Source organism: Eublepharis macularius, chromosome 17 (assembly GCF_028583425.1).
Source record: "Eublepharis macularius isolate TG4126 chromosome 17, MPM_Emac_v1.0, whole genome shotgun sequence".
NCBI classification, from domain to species: Eukaryota; Metazoa; Chordata; class Lepidosauria; order Squamata; family Eublepharidae; genus Eublepharis; species Eublepharis macularius.
The window spans coordinates 38,512,089-38,533,396 of record NC_072806.1 but is presented as its reverse complement, the minus strand read 5'-3'; the positions used below and the strand labels follow the sequence as shown (position 1 = coordinate 38,533,396).

Genomic DNA, 21,308 nt, shown 5'->3' with positions numbered 1-21,308 from the left:
GCTGAGCGCAGAAGCTGCGAGCCGGGGCTGGGGCGGCGCGCGGAGGCTGCTCCGTGCGCCACCCCAGCAGCAGCTCGCGGTTTCTGCGCCCAGCTGGGGCGGAGGAGCGCGCAGCGGAGCTGGCGTGGGCTGGCTACAGCTGCTGCTGCAGCCATCCAGCCAGCTCCGTGCCGCCGCCGCCGCCGCGCGCCCCAGCTGGGCGCAGAAGCCGCGAGCCGCTGCTCGAGCGGCGCACAGAGGCTGTGCCCGGCTGGGGTGTGTGGCGGCGGCGGCAGCAAGGGGCTGGCTGGCTGGCTGGCTGCAGCAGTAGCTGCAGGCAGCCCAGTCATGCCAGCTTCGCTGCGCGCGCCTCCACCCCCAACACCCCCTCCAGCGCCCCTCCAGCGCCCACGCACCCGAGGCCACCGCCTACCTGGCCTCCATGGGCGCGCCGGCCCTGGTACTGAGATTGTGGTTCAACTCGGGCATCGGATGAGGAAGCTTCACTGAGTTTTGGCATGGTCTGAATGTAGTATAAACACAAATATTACCGTGCTAGGTTGAATTTCAAAATATTTATAGTAATCTCTGTCTTAAAATTGTGTTTACAATTACGTTAGTACACAATTTTGCAACAGAATTATACAAATTTCCATAGGCAAGCACAAAGGTTGTTGGAGTTTCTAATTGGTGTCTAGTTTTCTTCCAAATTCTTGATGAGAACTTCCAGCTCCCCAGCAACAAACAGGCCACTTGTATGTGCATGTTTTCATGTGCTTCCGAAAATATCTTATGGAACTATAAATACAATTAATATTATTAACATAACATATTCAAAACACTATATATTCAAAATCCATATTTAAAGGTTCCTTATAACCACCTGTTTGGTGTAGTGGCTAAGAGCGCAGGACTCTAATCTGGAGAGCCAGGTTTGATTCCCCACTCCTCCACTTGAAGCCAGCTGGGTGCCCTTGGGTCAGTCACAGCTCTCTCAGAGCTCTCTCAGCCCCACCCACCTCACAGGGTGTTTGTTGTGGGGATAATAACAACATACTTTGTAAACCACTCTAAATGGGCGTTAAGTCGTCCTGAAAGGCAGTATATAAATCAAATGTTATTATTAATCTAAAGTTTACCCAAAGCCTTTGAATACTGTTTCCTGACAGCAATTTGTTCTCCATAAATAATTCCTCCAAAAATAAAGGTAACTGTCTGTTTCCTTCTGTACCGGCCAGAAGTTTCTTAGGCTGAATGGTCACTAGCTAATTTTTAAAGGTACAGCTCTCCTAGTAGAAAACATCTATGTTACAGACCTTGTTGTGTTTAAAGTGCTAGTCACATAATTTAGAACCTTGCCATTTTTACTGAATGTCAGTTACAATCAAGTATGTTAACATGACACCTATATTTACCATGTTATTACTATCTCCAATTATTACTAGAGACATAAAAGAATTGGAAAGAACAAAGCAAGGTAAATTCAAATATAATATTACTTGTGAGGAAAGGGAAGCACTCAACTTTGTGTTTATACTAGTTTTAGAATACCGTGGCCCTTTTTGTTGATTTATGTGGTCTGAATGTAGACACAATAGAGCCCTTATCCAAAGACGACTGTGGTTTGGATTATCAACTGTGGTTAGCATGACACATGGTTTGATGTGGTATCTGAGCTGAGTGATGTTGTCATTGAAATCCCAGTTTTACACCATTTTATTTTAGCCTAGTAAAATACTCCTTTACTATGATGGGGGGTTTGTGCCTGGTAGGATAGTAGGATGACTCTTAGGGCGTGCTTCGTACAATGTGCCAGGGGCTTCTGTTTGGGGACCTCTTGCCAGTGGTCCTTTGAAGCAGAAAACTTAGGTTTCTGTGGCTGCTGGTGCAAGATATTCAAGCTATTAATTATTCAGATATTAAGCAAATGTCTGTAGTTACATAATAAATGTACAGTGAATCCTAAACAGATTCGCTATACACTTTCTAAGACCATTGACTTTAGTGGACTTGGGATGGTGTAAACTCTGTTTAGGATTACACTGGTAATTTAGGAATTCAACTTCAGTTGGATAAGATATTTCAGCGTTAGTACAATGTACCATTCAAAATACCTGTTACAACATGTTTTGCTACCCTGCAGGTCTTGTTGAATGACACCAATACCCAGTTTGTGGAACAGACGATTGCTATCATGAAGAATCTGCTTGACAATCACACTGAAGGAAGCTCGGAACACCTGGGACAGGCCAGCATTGAGACAATGATGCTGAATCTAGTCAGGCGAGTTGGCGCCTCTCGTGCCTCCTCCGCTCGTGTTGTGCACCCGCACCAAATCAGTAGATCTTGACTTCTGCGCTCTGGATCCTTGCTGTTTTACAGGAGAATAGTTTAAAATAGGAAGCCACCATTCAGTGTCCTCAGTAGGCTGAGTAAATGGAGATCGAGCATAACTGACCCCTTGCTGCAAATAACTTTCCTTCCATGGGGCAAAACAAGTCGATTCATAAAGAATGTTGATGGGTTAGTAACTTTGCAAAGGTAGCTTCAGGCGCAGAGTTTTCTTTCATCGCTGTTGGTGCTTCAGTCCAAGAAGTTAGTGTGAGACCCAGCTGCCATCAGACTGGGAGAAGAGCAGACTGAAGCCAGGGAGCAAACCAGGTATCGAGAGGTTGACAGGAATCAGCAGCCCTGCCTGGCTGGGAAGCTGTGATTGGTGTCAGGGAGTATCACCCAGTCTGATGTATTTTATGGCTTCCTTCCTGGGGTGGGCTTTGTCTAATGTTTGTTTTTATTAAAACTTTAATTGCTTACCAATACATGTTAAATTTACTAAGCAAGAACGCTATGTATCCGCGATCACTGATAATTGCTTTGAAGGAGAGGGCCCTGAGATGCTTCGAAGCTAGTTAACCTTGAGATGTGTGCCTCCTTTTTTGTTCATAGATACGTGCGTGTCCTTGGGAACCTGGTGCATGCCATTCAGATCAAAACCAAACTCTGTCAACTCGTGAAAGTGATGATGGAGAGGCGGGATGACCTTTCCTTCTGTCAAGAGATGAAGTTCCGGTGAGGATTAACTGAGTAGCTGCATTGGGCTTGCTTTGGTGAAGAACGCTCGTCTTCCTGGTGGATGACTCCCTGTGCAGGGAAGTGGTGGATGGGGGCATATAAGATTACAGGGGGTAGTTTCCTCCCAACTAGGCATGCTGTTAAGTGCAAAGAAATGTGAAGTAACGGTTGATGAATTTGTAAAGTTGCCTCATACAGTGTCTCCGGGTTTTCTGGCAAGTATCTTTCCCAACTCAGCTCCCTGAAATCCTTTTAACTGGGAAGGGAATGAACCTGGGATTTCCCCCCAAGTTAAGTGTGTGCTGGAACAACACCATCCTCCCCCCCCCCCCGAACCGAACCTGGTAGCCAGATGAATATGCTGTCTCCTGACATGGAGGGTGTACCTTTGGCCATTGGGGCCAGTATCCTCCATGCATCTAAGTCCTTTTCTTAAAGTCTTTTGTATTACTCATCATAACTATCTCCCACAACAGTTTTGTTTGGCCAAATAATTTTTTGTTGTGCAGAAATGCTTCCTTTAGTCTGTCTTGACCTCTGGCGTTCCCCATAATTAGTATTTGAAATCAGGGAATGAATGCACTCAGCTAGAGAATTTATTAGTATGTTTCACATGCATGGTTCCTCCAGCTCCCAACAGCAGCAACTCAGGACTTCTGCAAGATTTTGGACCACTGGTTGAAAGTAGCTTAGATGACTGTGGACTTGACAAGGTCCTGGAAAGATCCCCTCATTCAGTACAAGTGCTTTTCATCGTAACTTGGTCCTTCCTTCACCACGGTTTTAGTTACTATCTGCACTGGTGCAAGATCTTCGTATAAAATTTCCAAGCTGTTCTTTTATTCTGTATTTCATACAGGTTACATCAGATCTAGTTTGGCATGACTTGTTTTTCAAATTTTCTGTTCTGTGATACCAAACTGCAGGAACAAGATGGTGGAATATCTGACAGATTGGGTTATGGGAACATCCAACCAGGCAACGGATGAGGATGTAAAATGTCTAACTAGGTAAGTACAATTTAAGATGCCGTTTTCAGATCAAATGGTACAAGTCTTGTGCAGTAACTTAGCATCAAGTATAGCTGAAGGATTTTTAAAGTGCCTTTGTGAGTAAGGAATGAGAACTGTTACCCATATGAGTGAACCAGCTTCTCTCCTCCTCCCCTGAACAACAGCAGCAATGAAATCTGTGGAGAGATTCAGTTTATTGCCTAGTATTCAGAGTTTCTTAATGGTATGTATTGCAAAGGATGTGCCTGAGTTATGTAAGCGGTCCTCCCTTGCAACTTCCCATTGCCTATTTCCAGTGAGAGGCCTGTATTCCTTTCCTTTCAAGCTCCTTTGATCCAATGATCTTGAGTCTTTATTTCTTTAAGGAAAATATGGTGGAGAGATACTTGGCCATAGCCAACATAGTCCTTTGGTCTTTATTAGAAATGGGTACGAACCAGGAACATGGCGGTTCATGGTTCATCCGGTTTCATGAACTGCAAACCCTACACTAACTTGCCTGGTTTGTGAACCAGTTCGTTTGGTTTATCGCGTCACTTCCAGAGGCTGTAGAACGGCCCCCTTGACAGTCAGAGATGCCAAACTCACAGGGAGTCTTCAGCAGGCTCTCCTCCAGCCACCCTCCAAGTTTGGCGAAGATTGGATTTTGGAAGTCCGAGTTATAGCCCTCCAAAGTGGGTGCCCGAGGAAAATTCCATTAGATGTAATGGGAGCCACGAATGCCACTTAACTTGCATTGGCTCCATTGAAATACATTGCAGCACCAAAAAGGTGCAATGAAAACATGGGATGGAGTTAGAGAATGTTCCTCTGGAATGATGGTTCCTGGGAGCAGAAAAACTTCTCTGGGGCTGGAATGGGGACAGAAGTACTCTTTGAGGGGACAGTCAAGGAGATGTTCTTGGGGAGACAGGAATATTCTTTTAAAGGACAGGAGGACAGAGGCAATCTATGAGACGAGGTTAATCTTGGGGGGAAGAAGTAAATGTCCTTTGGGGAGACAGGAATATTCTTGTACAGGAAAGGTCTGAGGCGATCCACGAGGGAAGGTCAATTCTGTGAGGAAGCCAGGAGACCTTGGGGGAACAGAAATCTAACTGGAGGAAAAGACGTAGTCTTTGAGGAGAAATGTTCTTTGAAAGGATGGAAAGAAAAGACAAAAGTCTTCTTTTGAGAGGAAAGAAAGTTTGTGAGGGAGACGGAAAGAGAGTCCTGGGTGAGAGTTGTGGCGACCAGAGTCCATCTCCTCAACGGTGTAGCTGAGAGGGAAGCCTTCCTCCAGCTGAATCCATCTCTGCAACAGGGTGGCCGATTCTTGAGGGGACTCATGAGGAAGGGGGTTAAGTAGGGGATGGGGTGTGTGGGGAATGTGAGCGGCTGCATCAGCAAGTGGTTGGGATGTCGAGGCCCTGGACGGTCTAGTGGCAAGGAATTCCCAAAAGGGGGGTGGGGAGCTTCAGATCCTCCTGGAACAAACCAACAACTGAGTCTCTCTGCTGGGATGCAGGCACTGGTGGACTAGGGGACAGGAGGACCCGTGGGGGAGGAAGTTAAAATCCCCCTTGTGAGGGGGAGGCACTTGGCAGGGACCCTGAACCCTGACCCACCCAGACACCTTCCCATCTGGGACAGGCGCTCTAAATAATAATGATACTGTTAATAAGTATGATATATAAAAGTATTCTGTGAGTCCTCACATGAACCCACTAGGCTTGGCCCCTGAGGCTGACACCAGGAGAGTAGGGTTGCCAGCCTCCAGGTGGTGGCTAGATATCCCCCGGAATTACAACTGATCTCCAGGTGACAGAGATCAGTTCCCCTGGAGAAAATGGCTGCTTTGGAGGGTGGACTCCATGGGATTATACCCTGCTGAGGCCCCTCCCTTCCCCAAATCCTGTCCTCTCCAGGCTCCCCCCTCCCCACATCTCCAGGAACTTCCCAACCTGGAGCTGGCAGTCTTAACTTTACGGCATTGTACGTAGCTGAAGTCCCTCTCCACTCCAAAACCCACCCTCTCCAGGCTTCCCCTCCCCCAGATCTCCAGGAACTTCCCAACCTGGAGCTGGTAACCCTATGGGAGAGGTGCTCAAAATAATAATAAAAGACTTCTCAGATAAGTAACACACTAGGCTTAGCCCCTGAGCCTGACTGTAGAACAGAAGCAGGTTCTTCAGAGCCCTAAAGCACCGGAATGTCAAGCACAGGCTTTAAATAGCTCCCTCTGTGATTGAAAATCTAACAGCAGTTCCTCCCTGTCTGTCTGCTGGAAACTGAAACTACTCACCTGAGAGCTGGGGGTTATACTCCTTCTGCTCTCATAGAGCGGAATGGGAGCTCTCTGGTTGGCAGCCAGAGCTGCGTATCAAGCATTGGAGGGCTGACACTGGTGGTGTCAGGGCTGCAGAAGGTCTGCAGAAGTCCATCCCCCCCATTGCCTAGGGAATAGATTGATTGGCTCCAGGCTGTCTGCAGTGAAGAACTAAAAACGAACCACCCTAAAAATCAGAGCAGTTTGTCAGAAATGCGCACTGACAAACCACTGGTTCACAAACCATAACTGGTCCGGTTTGTGACAAACTTTGGTTCGTGCTCATCTCTAGTTTTTATCCATTTACAGATAGGGGACTATATTATCTTTTGATACGATGGAAGATAATTTAGTTAAAATAGAGGCAATCCATAATTCGCAAAAAAAAATATAATGGGGGGCATTCCAATATCATGTAAGATAGGGAGTCAACCTTTTTCAAAATGCATTGAGAGTCTGTCTGAGTAAGGCAAATTACAATATCTCCCATATAGAACTGCTGAGGGGGCAGTGTTCAGGTGTGCAAGCATAAATGCTCATAGTAATGAGAAAATGTTTTGGCATTTAGTGTAGGTTGGAATGGCTGGAGGTGGAAGGATGCCGAAGAACTGGGTGGAGCATAATCTCTGAGCTTGTATAACTGAGCTAGAGTAATCTAGATCTTTTATGCATTTCTTGATAGTAAAGATTCACTTTTTCCAGGTCTCAGTATATCATCCCTTGGTAGGCCAGGACTAGATAGTTTCTTGTCTATTTCTTGCACCCAGCAAGAGTAGAATTGGTCTTGGTGTACCTCATAGAGCAGCCAGCCTGAGGCCAGAGAAGGCAGGAAACAGTGTCATGGTTTGGACTTCACAAGTAATCCACAGGTTTTGCACACAGAAGCCGTGTGCAGGAATGGCAGGTGGCAGGGAGGCAGCGTGAGGGGTGTGTGTGGCAAAGCCAAGCCCGGTGAAGGCCACCTGGACCCTGCGGGTGCTCGGATGGCAGTGGGGGAAGACCACCTGTGCCCATATGGACCCACCTGACTGCCACGGCCATCCTCTGTTGCTCTGTTTTTGCATCCCCCTGCCTTCTGAGGGTTGTGGAGTGGCAGCCCAAGAGAGGGCTCTCCTAGTCATGGTGCCGAAATTGTGGAGCTTCCTACCCAGGCGTATTCGTCTGCCCCGTCTGTTACTGTCTTCTTTCAGCCATTGCAACTGTTTGCTTCATCTTGCATTCTCTCAGTGACCCCTTTCTTCCTGCCCTAAGTTTTAATTGGCTGTTTCTGTGTTTTTACATAAGTATTTTAGTTTTGGTTTTATGACTTATTTTTACAATGCTCTGTTGTTAATTATTAGCCTCCTAAACGATCCTGATTGGACGGAAAGGTGGGATATAAAATTTGTAAATTAAATGTTCATGTAATTCTGCTCTGATTCGTTTTTGATTTTCAGAGATTTGGACCAGGCAAGCATGGAAGCAGTGGTCTCTCTCCTTGCAGGGCTTCCCCTGCAGCCTGAAGAAGGAGATGGAGTTGAACTGATGGAAGCCAAATCTCAGTTGTTCCTTAAGTAAATGCCTTTATTGCTTTCCCAGTGTCCTATCAATTAAAATAGTCAGAATTGTATTGTGCCTGGCTAATGGTGGCAGTAGAGAGTGCCCTCAAGTCACAGCACAGGATCTGCCCAGCTGTTCCTGTCTCACTGAGGGAAGCGGGGAAAAGCATGCAGGCCCAAATCCTGAACTCTTGTGGGGAAGGGGAATGACATCCGAACAAATCCTGGTTTGTGTGTGTTTTCTGACTCAAACTCTTCTCCTAAGATTTCATGATTCAGTAGGAAAGCCCAGTTCATGCTGCTAGCTTAGGGGCTAGCAACCTCTACAAACATAAAACGTTATAGACCCAGTCTCTTGGAGTTTGTGCATCTGTGTTGATTTGTGTTTGTGTTCAAGAGGCTCTAAACTTTTTCACTTAAGTATGAAAATGTTTTTGCACGTAGGTATTTTACCTTATTTATGAACCTCCTCAATGACTGCAGCGAAGTTGAAGATGAAAATGCACAAACGGGAGGCAGAAAGCGTGGGATGTCCCGAAGGCTGGCGTCATTGCGGCACTGCACTGTTCTTGCCATGTCCAACTTGCTCAATGCGAACGTGGATAGTGGCCTTATGCACTCAATAGGTACAACAGTCACCTTCACTTGACCTGCATGAAGATTTGGCATTGCAGAGCCTTGCGTGGTCACCACAGCTAAATCTCTCGTTGTTGTTTTCAGGGTTAGGCTATCACAAAGATCTCCAGACGAGAGCTACGTTCATGGAGGTTCTCACCAAAATTCTACAGCAAGGCACAGAGTTTGACACTCTGGCGGAAACGGTTCTGGCGGATCGGTTTGAGAGATTGGTGGAACTGGTCACCATGATGGGTGACCAAGGAGAACTACCCATTGCTATGGCTTTGGCAAATGTGGTGCCTTGTTCACAGTGGGTGAGAGAGATCATGTTGTTGGTTGCTTTTGTTTACTTAGCATGTGTACATGGCGTGAGCGTGGTGGGTCATGTGTGAGCCAGGTATCCTTACCCTCCTGGTGGCGAGGGGTGCTGATGGTGATACTCACCTAAGTTGTCCTCTTTGCGTACATGTTCCCAGGAGGCCTGTGCAGAAGTCTCTGTTTTCCTGTATTTTATACTCCAGTTTTTTCCCAGTGTTTTTTAAAAAATGTAAACAATAGTGTTGCAATGTTGTTATATTAATTTTTTTTGAAAAATCCCACTTAATATTTTAGTTTCCCTTCAGAATGCCTCAGCCAATCAACACACAGAAATTTTATTACATTTGGAGCTCAAATAACTCCATCCAGTCACTGATAGACAAGTACAGGGCAAGATAAGGGTTAACCATAACCCCTCCTAATGTCCTAAGTTTACAGCATTTTAGCACCATGTGCACACACACACACACACATGCAGACCCACTGAAAACATTGAGGTTGTCTTTCCCAGAAAGCCCGCAGCGAAAACGAGGCATTTTTCTAAGTGCAGAAATAAAAACTGGACACTGCTTCAATTCGACTCCCTCAGGTGCAGAATTTCAGAAGCCCAAAGTGGAGCCGATCTTTACCGCCTGTAAGTGAGCCTGCGGAACAACCCTTCACCATGGCAAGACGGAGCAATGTACTGGATGTTCTCCTGGCAGACATGAATTGGGGCCTGTGCCCTGGGACCTTTCAAAGATGAATAGCTGTATTGTCAATCGTCCTAGAGAGAAAAGAGATTTAATTCCTTTTAAAGCTTCATTGGAGGGGGCGCTACCACTGACACCCACTCCCAAGGGCCCACTTTTTCCCTTTTGGGGACCCGTGTAGGTGTTGAGGGCACATACCCATTGGAGACACTCCGAACAGGCCTACTATAAACTCAGACCCTAAAGGCCACCTTCTTTAGGCAATTAACTCCTCAAGGGGAGTCTCAGAGCTCTTCAGCTCAGCATGCGTTTATGTACCTTGCAATAGTTGTGTCGTAGAGCCCTGCTGCTCTTAACCAACTGTAGTTGAATGAATGAATGAATGAATGAATTTATTTGCAGTCAGAGACCATAACAATGACAATACATCCTTATCAATCAATAGAATAGTTAAATCCAGCGTAAAAATGTAAAGGACATAGAAAAATACATTTAGCATTTAAAATCTTATCTTAAAATGTATATAGTTTTCTGGGAACCGCAGGATTTCTAATATTTAAAACATTGACGTTAAAATAGTTAAAATTGTAACAATTGTGGTTAAGAGAGACAGGACTCTAATCTGGAGAGCCAGGTTGGATTCCCCACTCCTCCGCTTGAAGCCAGCTGGGTGACCTTGGGCCAGTCACAGCTCTCTCAGAACTCTCTCAGCCCCACCCACCTTACAGGGTGGTTGTTGTGGGGATAATAATAAGAAAAACACTCTGAGTGGGTGTTAAGTTCTCCTGAAGGGCAGTATGTAAATTGAATGTTGTTGTTGTTTATAACAAAGCGGATCAGTATTTCAGACTGACCCAGCCTTCTACCGTTTAGACCAGATCCCAGCTCCCTCTTTAAAAGGAACACCAGAAAAATATGCCTGTGGATTCAGAAAATTCAGATTTTCGGGTGATCATCTCATTGCACCCTACCACACTCGGCTCAGAAGGGAGGTGGGAACTGCAGAGCAGCTTCATAAGACGCTACGCTTAGGTGCATGCGTGTCTTCAGGTGCCGCCTCGTGAAGACAGTAGGTCCTTCCACATCAGTCGGAGCAGAGTGTGATGTTCCCCGCAGGGCTCCTATCCCACATTCAGGGCATCCTCCTCCACCATTAGGATCATTAGACTAATTGTAAATGGTCCCCCTCAGCAATGGGGGGAGAGTGTCCTGGCCCATCCTGAGTGTCCCATGGGGCAGGTCTGTGGTCCTGAATACTGTCAGTTCTTCCTCTCCCATTACATATGACCTGGGAACAAAATTCCATTCATTTCTATGCTGGACTGCATACTACATTCTCCTCCTTTCTTTCCCTTTTCTGCTGTACAATGTCATGTCAGCTCTTGTGAGGGCCATTCAGCCCAGTAATTTTTTTAAATAATATTTTTATTATGTCTTCAAAACAGTTAAACATACAACAGTCACATCCATACTACAGTTAAGAACCTTTGTACATAAAAGTTTAAAACAATAAGATATACCTATGATAATAAACTTTCATAGTTAAGTTCCCAAAAAAGTTACTGTAAATCCTAAATTTCCAGATTGATAATTGCTTGGTAAGGGAGTTTTGTTAACAGTAAATCATTCTTAGAAAATCTAGGAAGGGTTGCCATTTCGCATAGAAATCTGTTGTTCCTGAGGGGTTTGCCGGTAGGTGTATTTTGTCAGTAATTTTTTCCATTTTTAGTTGTTCCCAGATTTTTGTGAACCAGGTATTTAGATCTGATGGTAAGTGTAATTTCCATCTTGAAGCTACAGCGGTTTTAGCTGTGACTAACAAAGCAAGTCTTGTCTGATTCATGGTAACGTTTGCTCTTTCCAAAAGTCTAGAAAAATTAATTCTGGCTTTAGGGGTATAGACGTGATAAGGGTAATTTGATGTAAGATTTCTCCCCAGGATTCTGCTATATACTTGCACTTCCACCAGTAATGTGCAAACGTGTCAAGTTCTCCGCATTTCTTCCAACATAGGGGCGAGCTGTTGGAATAGATTTTGGCTAATTTTTGTGGTGTAAGATATCAATGGTAAACAGTTTTGTAAGTCTGAAGTCTTGTATTGATAACAGGAGAGTTTAGTTTCGATGACCAAATTTGTTCTCAATCTTTGTTTGATATATTTATTTCACAGTCTTGCTGCCATTTTAACTGTGTTGCTGTGATCTGAGGTTCTTTACTCTGTATAGGGATATTATAAATTTTAGAGACTAAACTTTTATGAACAAATTCAGGATTGTCTAAAAGCTGTTTTAATTCTGTTTTCGGTTTCTTCATTATTTCCTTTAATTTTAAGTCATTTGAGAAATAGATGAGTTGGAAGTAGAGAAACTGTGGAATATTTTGGCATAGTTTCTAAATTGAACTTTTCAAGTAACTCATCTTTTGATGCAATATCTATTAAGTGCAAGTTTTTATGTTGTTCCCTATTCCCTAAGAAAGGCTGAGTATATTTGGTAGGCAAACCTTCATTTGATGCTATAGTAGAATAACGGGAAATCTTTGTGATTAATTTAATTTTATATTTATCCCAAGTTTTGAGTATTTCAACAAGAAAGCTATTGTGTTTAATTGTTACTGGTCGGTATTTCTGGTTGGACCAAATTGCATCTTGTATTGTTTTAGGATGATGTAATGGATGAAAGATATTGTTCAGCCCAGTAATTTGAACTCCAAGCTCTGGTGTTGGAGCAGATGGGCAGAGTAAGCTCATATACAAGAATACCCTCTGTTCACCTATAAGCAGGGACCATTCATGGTAGCATCCTTTTTGTTAAAAACAAAAATCCTGGGGGAGAATAATGATGAAACTACATATAATTTGTACTAATACTCTTAGATTCTGGGTTTCAAGGGAAGGCGAGTTTTTGTGGCTCCTAGTAAGTGTTTCTTATATGTCTCTAGGGGTTTGGTTGTGATAGAATTGGCATTTCCCCCCCTCATTACCATTTTGTTTTGGATTGTCATGTTCCTATACAGATTTAATGCCCCCCCCCCTTTTTTTTTTAAACAAACCAGGATGAACTGGCTCGCGTCCTTGTTACCCTCTTTGATTCCCGACATTTACTCTACCAGCTGCTTTGGAACATGTTCTCTAAAGAAGTGGAATTGGCAGACTCAATGCAGACTCTCTTCAGAGGAAACAGTTTGGCTAGCAAAATAATGACTTTCTGTTTTAAGGTATGTTTGATCTTCAAAAAGATTTTATTGAGAGTATAGAGAGAAACAGAGCAGAATACTAAACAAAAAACAGATTAACTTAAAAGATTTTTGATATTAAAAGGAAGACAAAATTAAACAGGCTCCTTCCAAAAATGGCATATCTGTGTAGAATTTGTCCCCTGCATAATATGTAGGATGAATTGCTCTGAGCCTTCATAGCCTATTCATGTTTTAAGTTTTCTTGTCCTTCCTGTGTCAGCCAGAGATGTGGAGCATGAGCACGGAAATACGTAACATGATGATGTTGGGAAAGTGGGTAAATTTTGCTATACATTGTAGAAGGTTGAAGGAGAAAGCTCAGCATGGGGCTACCATTTTTGGCAGCAGCTGTGTGTTACCCCCATATAGTATAAATCTGCTCAACTTCAAAAGAAGTTAGTGGTTGTCTAAATGGGCTCGAGATCATAAGCATTTTTACTTGCAGGTTTATGGTGCAACGTATCTGCAAAAGCTTTTGGAACCTTTATTAAGGACCATCATTACCTCTTCTGAGTGGCAGCATGTTAGCTTTGAAGTGGATCCAACAAGGTTTGAATTTGGTGATGGGGAAAGGGATGAAGTCTGCAATAGTCTACCACTCCTATTACTCACCTGCAAGGGTTCTCTCTCCTGCAAGGTTTTGATGGATTTTCTGCCCTCTGAAACCGTGCGATTTCGCTGGTGGCAGGGGGGCAACAACTGATCAGATTTTTTTCTCCCTCATTGGATTTTAGTTAGTATTCGGACCTAACCTGGTGCTGCCCGTGGCAACTTTTTCCCCTACTTGTGAAAGGAGGCAGGGCATATGGCTGAGTGGCTCATTTTCCAGTCTGCTTGTCCCCTGGAGAAAAAGAGATGGGACCGAAACACCTGGTGGCACTGCAGTCACCTGGCCGCCTGCTGGTCATACTTGCAGCCTTCCAGAGCGATTTGGCTGCATTTTCCTACTCTAGATCAGTCACAAGCTCACCTGTACACTTGCTCTGTTTTTTGAATGCAAACCTATTCTTGCCTATCTTGAGATTAAAATATGAGCCTTTATCTGAGGCAAACAACGAATCACTGAAACTCTTTAACATTTCTGTGGGTTCCTTTAGTCAAGGACCCACTAATCCATCACTGGGGAAATGTCCGGTCTTGTTTCTGTTTCTGTTTATGTGCCGGTGTCGCCTCTCCCACCTTTGATGTGCACCTCTAGTATTGCTAGATGAGCAAGGTCTTAATGGGTGTGACTTGCAGGTTGGAATCCAGCGAAAGCCTTGAAGACAACCAGCGGAGCCTCCTCCAGGTGGCTGAGAAGTTCTTCCAAGCAATCATCAGCTCTTCTGCGGAGTTCCCACCCCAGCTTCGGAGCGTGTGCCACTGTCTGTACCAGGTATGTGCAGCCCAGGCGATGGTCTTTGTTGATGTATGTTTGCTTGGAAATGCTACGAAGAAGCAGCCCTGCTCTTTTGAAAAATGCTGCACTTCTTCCACTCCGTGATGAGAAATCGAGGAGGTGGAGCGATATGGAGGGGTGATCCCCCCCGCCCAAGCGTTCTCAGCTGAGGAAGCGGTGCCTCCTTTTCAAGGGAGAGGTGGGCTACTGGTTTGGGGAGAGGCGAGTTCTCCCCCCTGCCCGTTCTTCCGTCTCGCGTTGGGTGCTCAATACGGAATTCCACCCCCGCCCCACCAGAAGGCTGCCTGGCAAATTGGGGGCTCCTGTTCTCCAGAATGGCCATGATCTCGGTCTGTGGGCAAGTTTAAAGGATTCTTATTACTGAATGAGATTACAAGGCGGGCATTGCTGCAGCTCCACCATCACTGGATTCTTCACAGACTGCACTCATAATGCACCCCCATGTTTAAAATGCTCGTGTTTTCCCTTGGTGTTTTACCCTTCTAACATAAATTGGCCCTCCCTTTTGGCATTAGTTGCCTTACCTGTGATGGTGCGACACCTGGCCCCTTGGTTCCAAATAAACATTTTGTGGTTCTGGACTGAGAAATCCAGAATAAATCTTGTATTTATTAGCAAAGACCGATTTCTTGAACATGCTGTCATGCTTTTAAGTAGCAGGTAGTTGTGTTGGTCCATGGGATCCAAAATTCAAAAGCGAGGTTGTGAGTCCACCTGTGGGCCCATCAATCCCCCCACTGGCAGCAGTTTTCCAGGGCCTCAAGTGGAGAGCACCCCCTTCCGAGGTCCACCGCCTGAAACCCATTTAACTGGAGAGGACAAGGACCCAAACTGGGACTTCCTGCATGAGAAGCAGGTGCTTTTATTCCTGATCCCCACGAGACCTCTGAGATATTCAATAGCTTTCTTCTTGTTTTGTGACATTTTAATTGGTTAATTGGTGACATTTCAATTGCTACCGTTGCTTTTGTCTGCCTTAGGGGATTGACACAAGAAAAATGATTTCAGGGAATCCTACAACTGTTAAACTGGGTGTTTTTGGTCTGCGTGCTTCCTCTTAGAAGCCGGAAGTCATGCAAATGAAAATTAATACTGCTAGGTGCAGGAAACTTCACATATAAATGCCATCTTGGTTGTCATCTAGGCCGCTTATCAACTTTAGCATCAGCTTTGATGAACTATATAAACTGTTGAATCTATATATGGTACCATTTATGTGCCAGACACTGTACAGAACACAGACATGCTATATCCACCTCATAGAACTGACATTCACAAGACACACATGGTGTAACACTCCTGCAGCTGTACCACTTCAGAATGTGAGTTTAGACCTTGCTAAAGCCTTTCTCCCTATCAGGCTTTACAGGTATGGGCTTGGAGGGGGCGTGTTCCACCTGGCAATCCTCTACATTGTTTTCTGAAGCTGGATTGTGGCATTCTTGTGATCAGCCATATCCCAAGACAAAGGTGCAAGAGCCTTCGCTGAACCTTGCTTTTATCCCTGCACCCCTGCCCCAGTCTTCTGCTGCAGTCATCAGAGAGAAAGAAAATGAAGTCATGTGATCAAAAGGAGACCCGGTTCCAGATGTTGGGGGCAGCATGAAAGGGGTATAGAAGTGGAAATGGGTGAAGCAGATTATGATAACCAGTAATTGAGGAGGTTGTGCATGGGAGGAAAAGCAGGAAGTAAATGGAATACCTATTGCCAGTCATGGAGAGCGGTGGGGCGCTTGAAATAGGACTCCTGCGGCTTGCTGATCAACTGAATTTGATCTCATTGCTGTAACTGGACTCCCGAAAACTTTCCTCTGTTACTACGCCTTTGTTCTGTTCTTGGAAGGGATTTCGAAGCATCAGCAGCGTTGGCTGCTTTGTTTGCCTCCAATAACCAACAAATTAATCTGCATTGTAAATTGAAACACAAATGATATTCGTTTTACTGCCTGCCTCTTTACAGATACTTTGAGGGAATTCATCTCATTCTGTGAAATATCTCAGTGAGTTTCTTCCAGCATGCCTTGGCTTTTCCAACAGGCAACCATCTGCCAAGTGGGGAGTGGTGCTCACTGGTCCTGCTGTTTATTCAGCGTGAGGCCAGTCGAGAGAGTTGAACTTCTGTCCCTTCTCCCATTGCCCTCCAGAACTCCAGCCCATAGGTTGACCACATCTCCATCTACTAGAAAGCAGCTTTTTAAAAAGAAAATGAAAAGAAATGTGTGGCTTCTGGGCTGGACTGCGCGGCACTTTCTTCCCCCTTCTTCAGAGTCGTATTTGCTCCTTCTCCCCTCAGTGAATGATTGTGGGTTCCTGGCTTGGTCTGCTCCACTGCTCAGAACTAGTTCTCTCGTTTCTGGAGAAATTGGTTCCATGCGGTTCTTGTAAAATATGGGCTGAGTCAGATAACACTCAGCCCAAGTGTGGTGGGGAGTTGGGAGGGGGAACAGGAGTGCCCCTCGCCTCCCCACTCACCTGCCAAACCTGCCCCATCATGGGGTTGGAGGGCTAGGATGGCACAGTTAGGCGATGTTATGGGAAGGCCTCGGCCTCTGAGTGTGCCCTGTTGTCGGCCTTCCAAAATGACTGCTGGACTAGACGGCCCGCTGGTCTGAGCCAGAAGGGCTCTTCTTATGTTCTTAGTGTCGGGCAAGGGCTTGAGATGACTGGTCTGCCTTGGAAACGCACCTGGTGACTGCAGGCCCATCGTAATCTTTCGGCCTTGACCTACCCTGCAAGGTTGTAGCTGTGAGGATAAAGTGGAGGAGGGAAGAATGATGTAAAAAGCCACTTTGGGGCCTGACCATAAAGAAAAGCGGGATGGAAACAAAAATGAAGTAAACTCAACACCCGTTCAAGCAGTCGATTTCCCAGGAAAAATTCAGGCATCAGCCCTGCAGCCTGAGCATACGTGCGCTGGATTTGCCTGATTTTTGAATCGCACTCTTGGGGAGGTGCGGCTGGAAGGCTCGTGTTGGCTGACCTTCCCTTCCTTTTGCTTTTTATCCAAACTGACCCCATCTGAAGTGGCAACACGCGGGGGAAGTGAATTGCCCCTGCGGGCACGCTCATTTCATTCTTTGGGCCAGAAGCTCAGGCACCATCCAGATCGAGTAAGAGCTAGTTCTGGCCAGCAAGTAGTGGTTTTATCCACTCTGTGGTGCAACAGCTGAACCTGCAGTTTTAGAGCCAGGCCTGAAGTGAAACCACATAACATGCAATAATTTTTGTTGACAGAACGTGTTGTGACGTTCAGCCTTCCGTGAAAGGTGGTATCTCATAAAGGTTAGTTCTCCCTTGTAGTTAAGCTGTACGGGAGCTGCTAGTAAGGTCCTGAATGTAATTCTGCATTGACTTTTAAAGTTGCTTCTCACAATGATTTAAAATAATCTCCTGAAATGTTTTTGGTGGTGTAGTTCATCTGGCTGACCATTCCTGCTGGGCTAGGTGGACTTCTTGTCTGACCCAGCAGGGCTGCTCTTACGTCCCGAACTGCTACTCAGAATTCTCCTAGCTAATGAGGCAGTAGTTTTATTCCTGTTATAGACTGCCTTTCTCACCGAGATTCAAGGTGGACTACAAAACAGCCTTGGTGTAGCTGTTGCAGAAGGAAGGCATGCAAAATCAGTGCATTTGTTTTAGGTGCAATCTGGTCCTTACCTCCCAGTGCTCCTGTCTAGTTACACCACCTGCGCACTCCTTCCATGTTCATCCCGCTGTATTCCTCTAGGATGGGAAGGACTTATATCACTTTGTACAGCAACTTGATATGTGCATGAGATGGGGTAAGGCTCAAAACAGAGGCTCCCGCGGCAGAGCTAGCGCTTGTTAGGGTGGATGAGTGGGCCTGTGATGCTGTCTAGGAGCGGGGGCCTCCCTCTGTCTTCATGTGCTGATTGGTTTATTTACAAGATTTTGACCTCACCTTTCCACCAAGACAGCTAACAAATTAAAACAAATTAAAATCTCATCTTAAAAAGCATTAAAATCAGTGCACAAATATATCATTAAAACAGTTTAAAACCAGTGCTTAAAATGAATGCAAAAAAATAAAAATAACAGATAAAACATTAGAGAAGGCGGAGAAATCATTGAGGGAATGCCAGTGCTATATTGCATAAAAGATACGATGAGAATCATGACTGTAATGATACTTACATTTTTCTTTTACCCAACTCCTGATAAGATGTTGATGGACACACAGAGAAGGTTGTTTTGGGGGCTGATAAGGGAAATCTCACATGAATATCTGTTTGGAAGAATTAATTTAGCCTTTTGCATAACACATTTCAAATGCCCTAGGTGAGATTGCACAGCGGTGTGTGCTGTGTGTGCTGAGCAAATTGAGATGCTTTAAAAATCGGCAGCCCAGCCAGAAATAGTAGTAATGATCAAGACCCGCCATTTGCTTGCCTTATATTTAGGGCTCCATGAAACACATCACTGCTGCGCATGTGAAGTGCAAATGCCGCCTGCCACCAAGAAGGCACATTTCATTTTCTGTTCTGTTACATTTGATGGTGTACCTTTGTGCACTAGTCAACAGTGGTTGGTTGGTTGGTTGTGTTGTTTATTTTTTTGGGTCGCTGTCTGTGGCTGGTGCTGTGACTTGTTTGTGCTCATCTCTGTTCTGTAGGCTACTTGTCACTCTCTCCTGAATAAAGCTACCGTAAAAGAAAAAAAGGAAAACAAAAAATCAGTAAGTTTTTTTATGGAGAAGTTTTATTAGCCATTTCTGTCAACGCGCACACGCACACCCTTTCTTCGGTTTCTGTTCTGTTCTCCTCTTCTATGCCAAGGGAAAAAATCCTTCACTTCTAGCCAACTTGACTCTCATTGTAAAATCATTCTACTAATTCTGGCGCCCCCAGAGCTTCTGTTTCAATTAACTCTGGACTGAAGTCTTGTTTGTGAAAGCATTCTCTGTGTGCCTCTTTGACTCTGCAACTGAAGGCACACTCTGCAGCTGCACCCCAAGCATTTTGAGGGTCTTTCCTTTGGCACCACCTGCAGTTCTAAAAGGGAAAGTCTGACAAGGGCAAGGTTGTTTGCAGTGATGTTGGTGGCCCCCTCCTCCTCCCTTTTGATGCCCTTTTCTCTTGTTGGAAAAGGGAGAGGTTTTGATAGACCACTCTAAAACACGTCAGAGAGGTTTTGCTGCTGAGCATCTGCTTGGCATGATGTAGGTCTCGGGCTCAATCCCTGGCAAAAATCCACTTCAGGAATCTCAAATACCCAGTGTTGGGCAAACCTGCGATATTGGAGAGGAGCTGCCAATCAGAGCAGACAACATGGAGCTAGATTGACCAGTGGTCTGATAGATGAACCAATGGCTGCCTCGGTGTAAGGCAAATTTACATGTTCATGTATATGTATGAAGCTCTGTAAATGAGAAAATGAAGGCTCATTACAAAATAAGGGTTACCTTTTGGGCTGCTTCTGAGATAATGTGGATGAGAGTCATAAGCTCTGCAAGCCTGGAACAATCTCGCTCTAAGGAGCCCTGGTTTCAAAGCAGGCAAGTCTGGGAAAACAAGCCAAATGTGTACCGTGAATTCCTGAAAGAGACTCACCAGGCTTTACCACTGGGGGGGGGGGAGTAGGAGGGGCTGGACTGCAACACACACTTCCCAAAATGAATTGGTCTTCCTTTCCTACTTTCCCTCCTAAGTGTGAAAGAGAAAGTTGATGCTGGTTTTGTTTCATGCAGAAGAACACATTTGCTAACCGTAATGCTACATCACACACACACCACCTTCTTGTTTTAGCTATATCCCATGCACTTTTTAATAATAATAACAACAACAACAACATTTAATTTATATTCCAGTTTTTAAAAAAACTGTGAAAATTTGAAAAATACCTGATTAATTTGGGCGTCTGAAATTACTTACACAATAAAAACAAATACATTCAGGTGATATTTCTGTTAGGGTGGAAGGGCTTTTTTAAAAATATGCCAGTAGTATGGGTTCTGTTGTTCGGTTGGGTCTGTTCTGGCTCCCACATTTCCTGCTGCAGTGGGAGGTGAGTGGCTTGGGACTCCCTCCTGCTGCTCAGAAGAGGCCGCCACAAAGTCTCGTGGCCATCATGGCCACTTGCTCTGTGCAGCCCTGGGCTTGCAAACATGGTGCAAAATAGCAGATGTGTAGCACCAGTATGCAGCTTTTATCCTGCTTCTCGTGCAGGGAAAAATCTACGTGGAGCAGGTGTAACTAGGCATTGATAACGCGGATAATAAAGTGAGTCTAAAAGTTTGTCCCCATAGAATTAGCCTGCCAAACATGGAGACTTAAACATACACACTAATTATGGCCTGCCTTTTTATGTAACCAAAAAATCAAGGTAGATTGAGATGAAGGGGGAGAGGGCTGTAGTGAATATTTCCTTCTTTCCTTCCTGTGGAAAGTGGCCTGGGAGAGTGGTCTGAACTGGGGCAGAAGTGGTCCCACAGTGAGAGTCCCCCCCCCCCCCAGCACTGTATTCAGGCATTCCCCCCCCCCCCCGATCTTTCCTATTCAGGTAGTGGTAGAATTCCTGGCTGAGCCTCTTCACATCGCTTTTCAGCTGTTCCTTCAGGGGCCTTCCTCACTTCATCTGGTCACCTAGCTAATAATGTCTTCACATCATGGAATCAGAACTGCCAGGTGACAAAGACCCGCCTGTGGCAGCTGAAGGTGGTAGTGCAGCAGTGCGCAGTCGGGCAGCTTTCAAGGAGGGGAGTCCTTCGGAGAGGCCCCGTTTGGAACCACAGATGTTCAGCCATTGGCACAGCCATGGTTATTTGTACTTGATGAGATCATGTTAAGCTAAAACTGTTGGATTGACCTATATAGCAATTGACCTAGTTAATCACTATTTAGCCATTTGTGCAACGTAGGGCTACTTCATAGGTGGCAAAAATTCCATGTAAAAATGTTGGCCTGCTTGAAGTAGCCTGTCCTCTTGTTCCTCTGTGGGGGCAGCTGTCCACATCTTAGGGCCACTTCCCAGCCCTGTGACTGTAGGCTGGTTTTCTGAGCATGGTTTATCTTGAGTTGGGTAGAAAGTGGCAAAAGTGGCACTGGGAAATCCTTGTGCTATGATGGCATTTTTTAAAAAAAAGAAATTTGATTCTCTTTTCTGTCCCAAAAAAAA

General features: G+C 45.1%; 1 protein-coding gene across 2 annotated transcripts in view; it reads left to right on the top strand.

Annotated features, from left to right (window-relative positions):
- The window catches only part of NF1 (neurofibromin 1), a 290,705-nt gene that overhangs the window by 78,465 nt on the left and 190,932 nt on the right, over nucleotides 1-21,308 (top strand). Inside the window, exons 22-31 of one of the 2 annotated variants that reach the window (XM_055001103.1) lie at nucleotides 2,123-2,262; nucleotides 2,926-3,048; nucleotides 3,978-4,061; nucleotides 7,809-7,925; nucleotides 8,355-8,536; nucleotides 8,631-8,842; nucleotides 12,593-12,754; nucleotides 13,221-13,324; nucleotides 14,015-14,150; nucleotides 18,808-18,870. In XM_055001103.1, the coding sequence (XP_054857078.1) occupies nucleotides 2,123-2,262; nucleotides 2,926-3,048; nucleotides 3,978-4,061; nucleotides 7,809-7,925; nucleotides 8,355-8,536; nucleotides 8,631-8,842; nucleotides 12,593-12,754; nucleotides 13,221-13,324; nucleotides 14,015-14,150; nucleotides 18,808-18,870 (1,323 nt within the window). The remainder of the gene's footprint in view (nucleotides 1-2,122; nucleotides 2,263-2,925; nucleotides 3,049-3,977; nucleotides 4,062-7,808; nucleotides 7,926-8,354; nucleotides 8,537-8,630; nucleotides 8,843-12,592; nucleotides 12,755-13,220; nucleotides 13,325-14,014; nucleotides 14,151-18,807; nucleotides 18,871-21,308) is intronic. The other variant, XM_055001104.1, reaches the window with a different exon arrangement.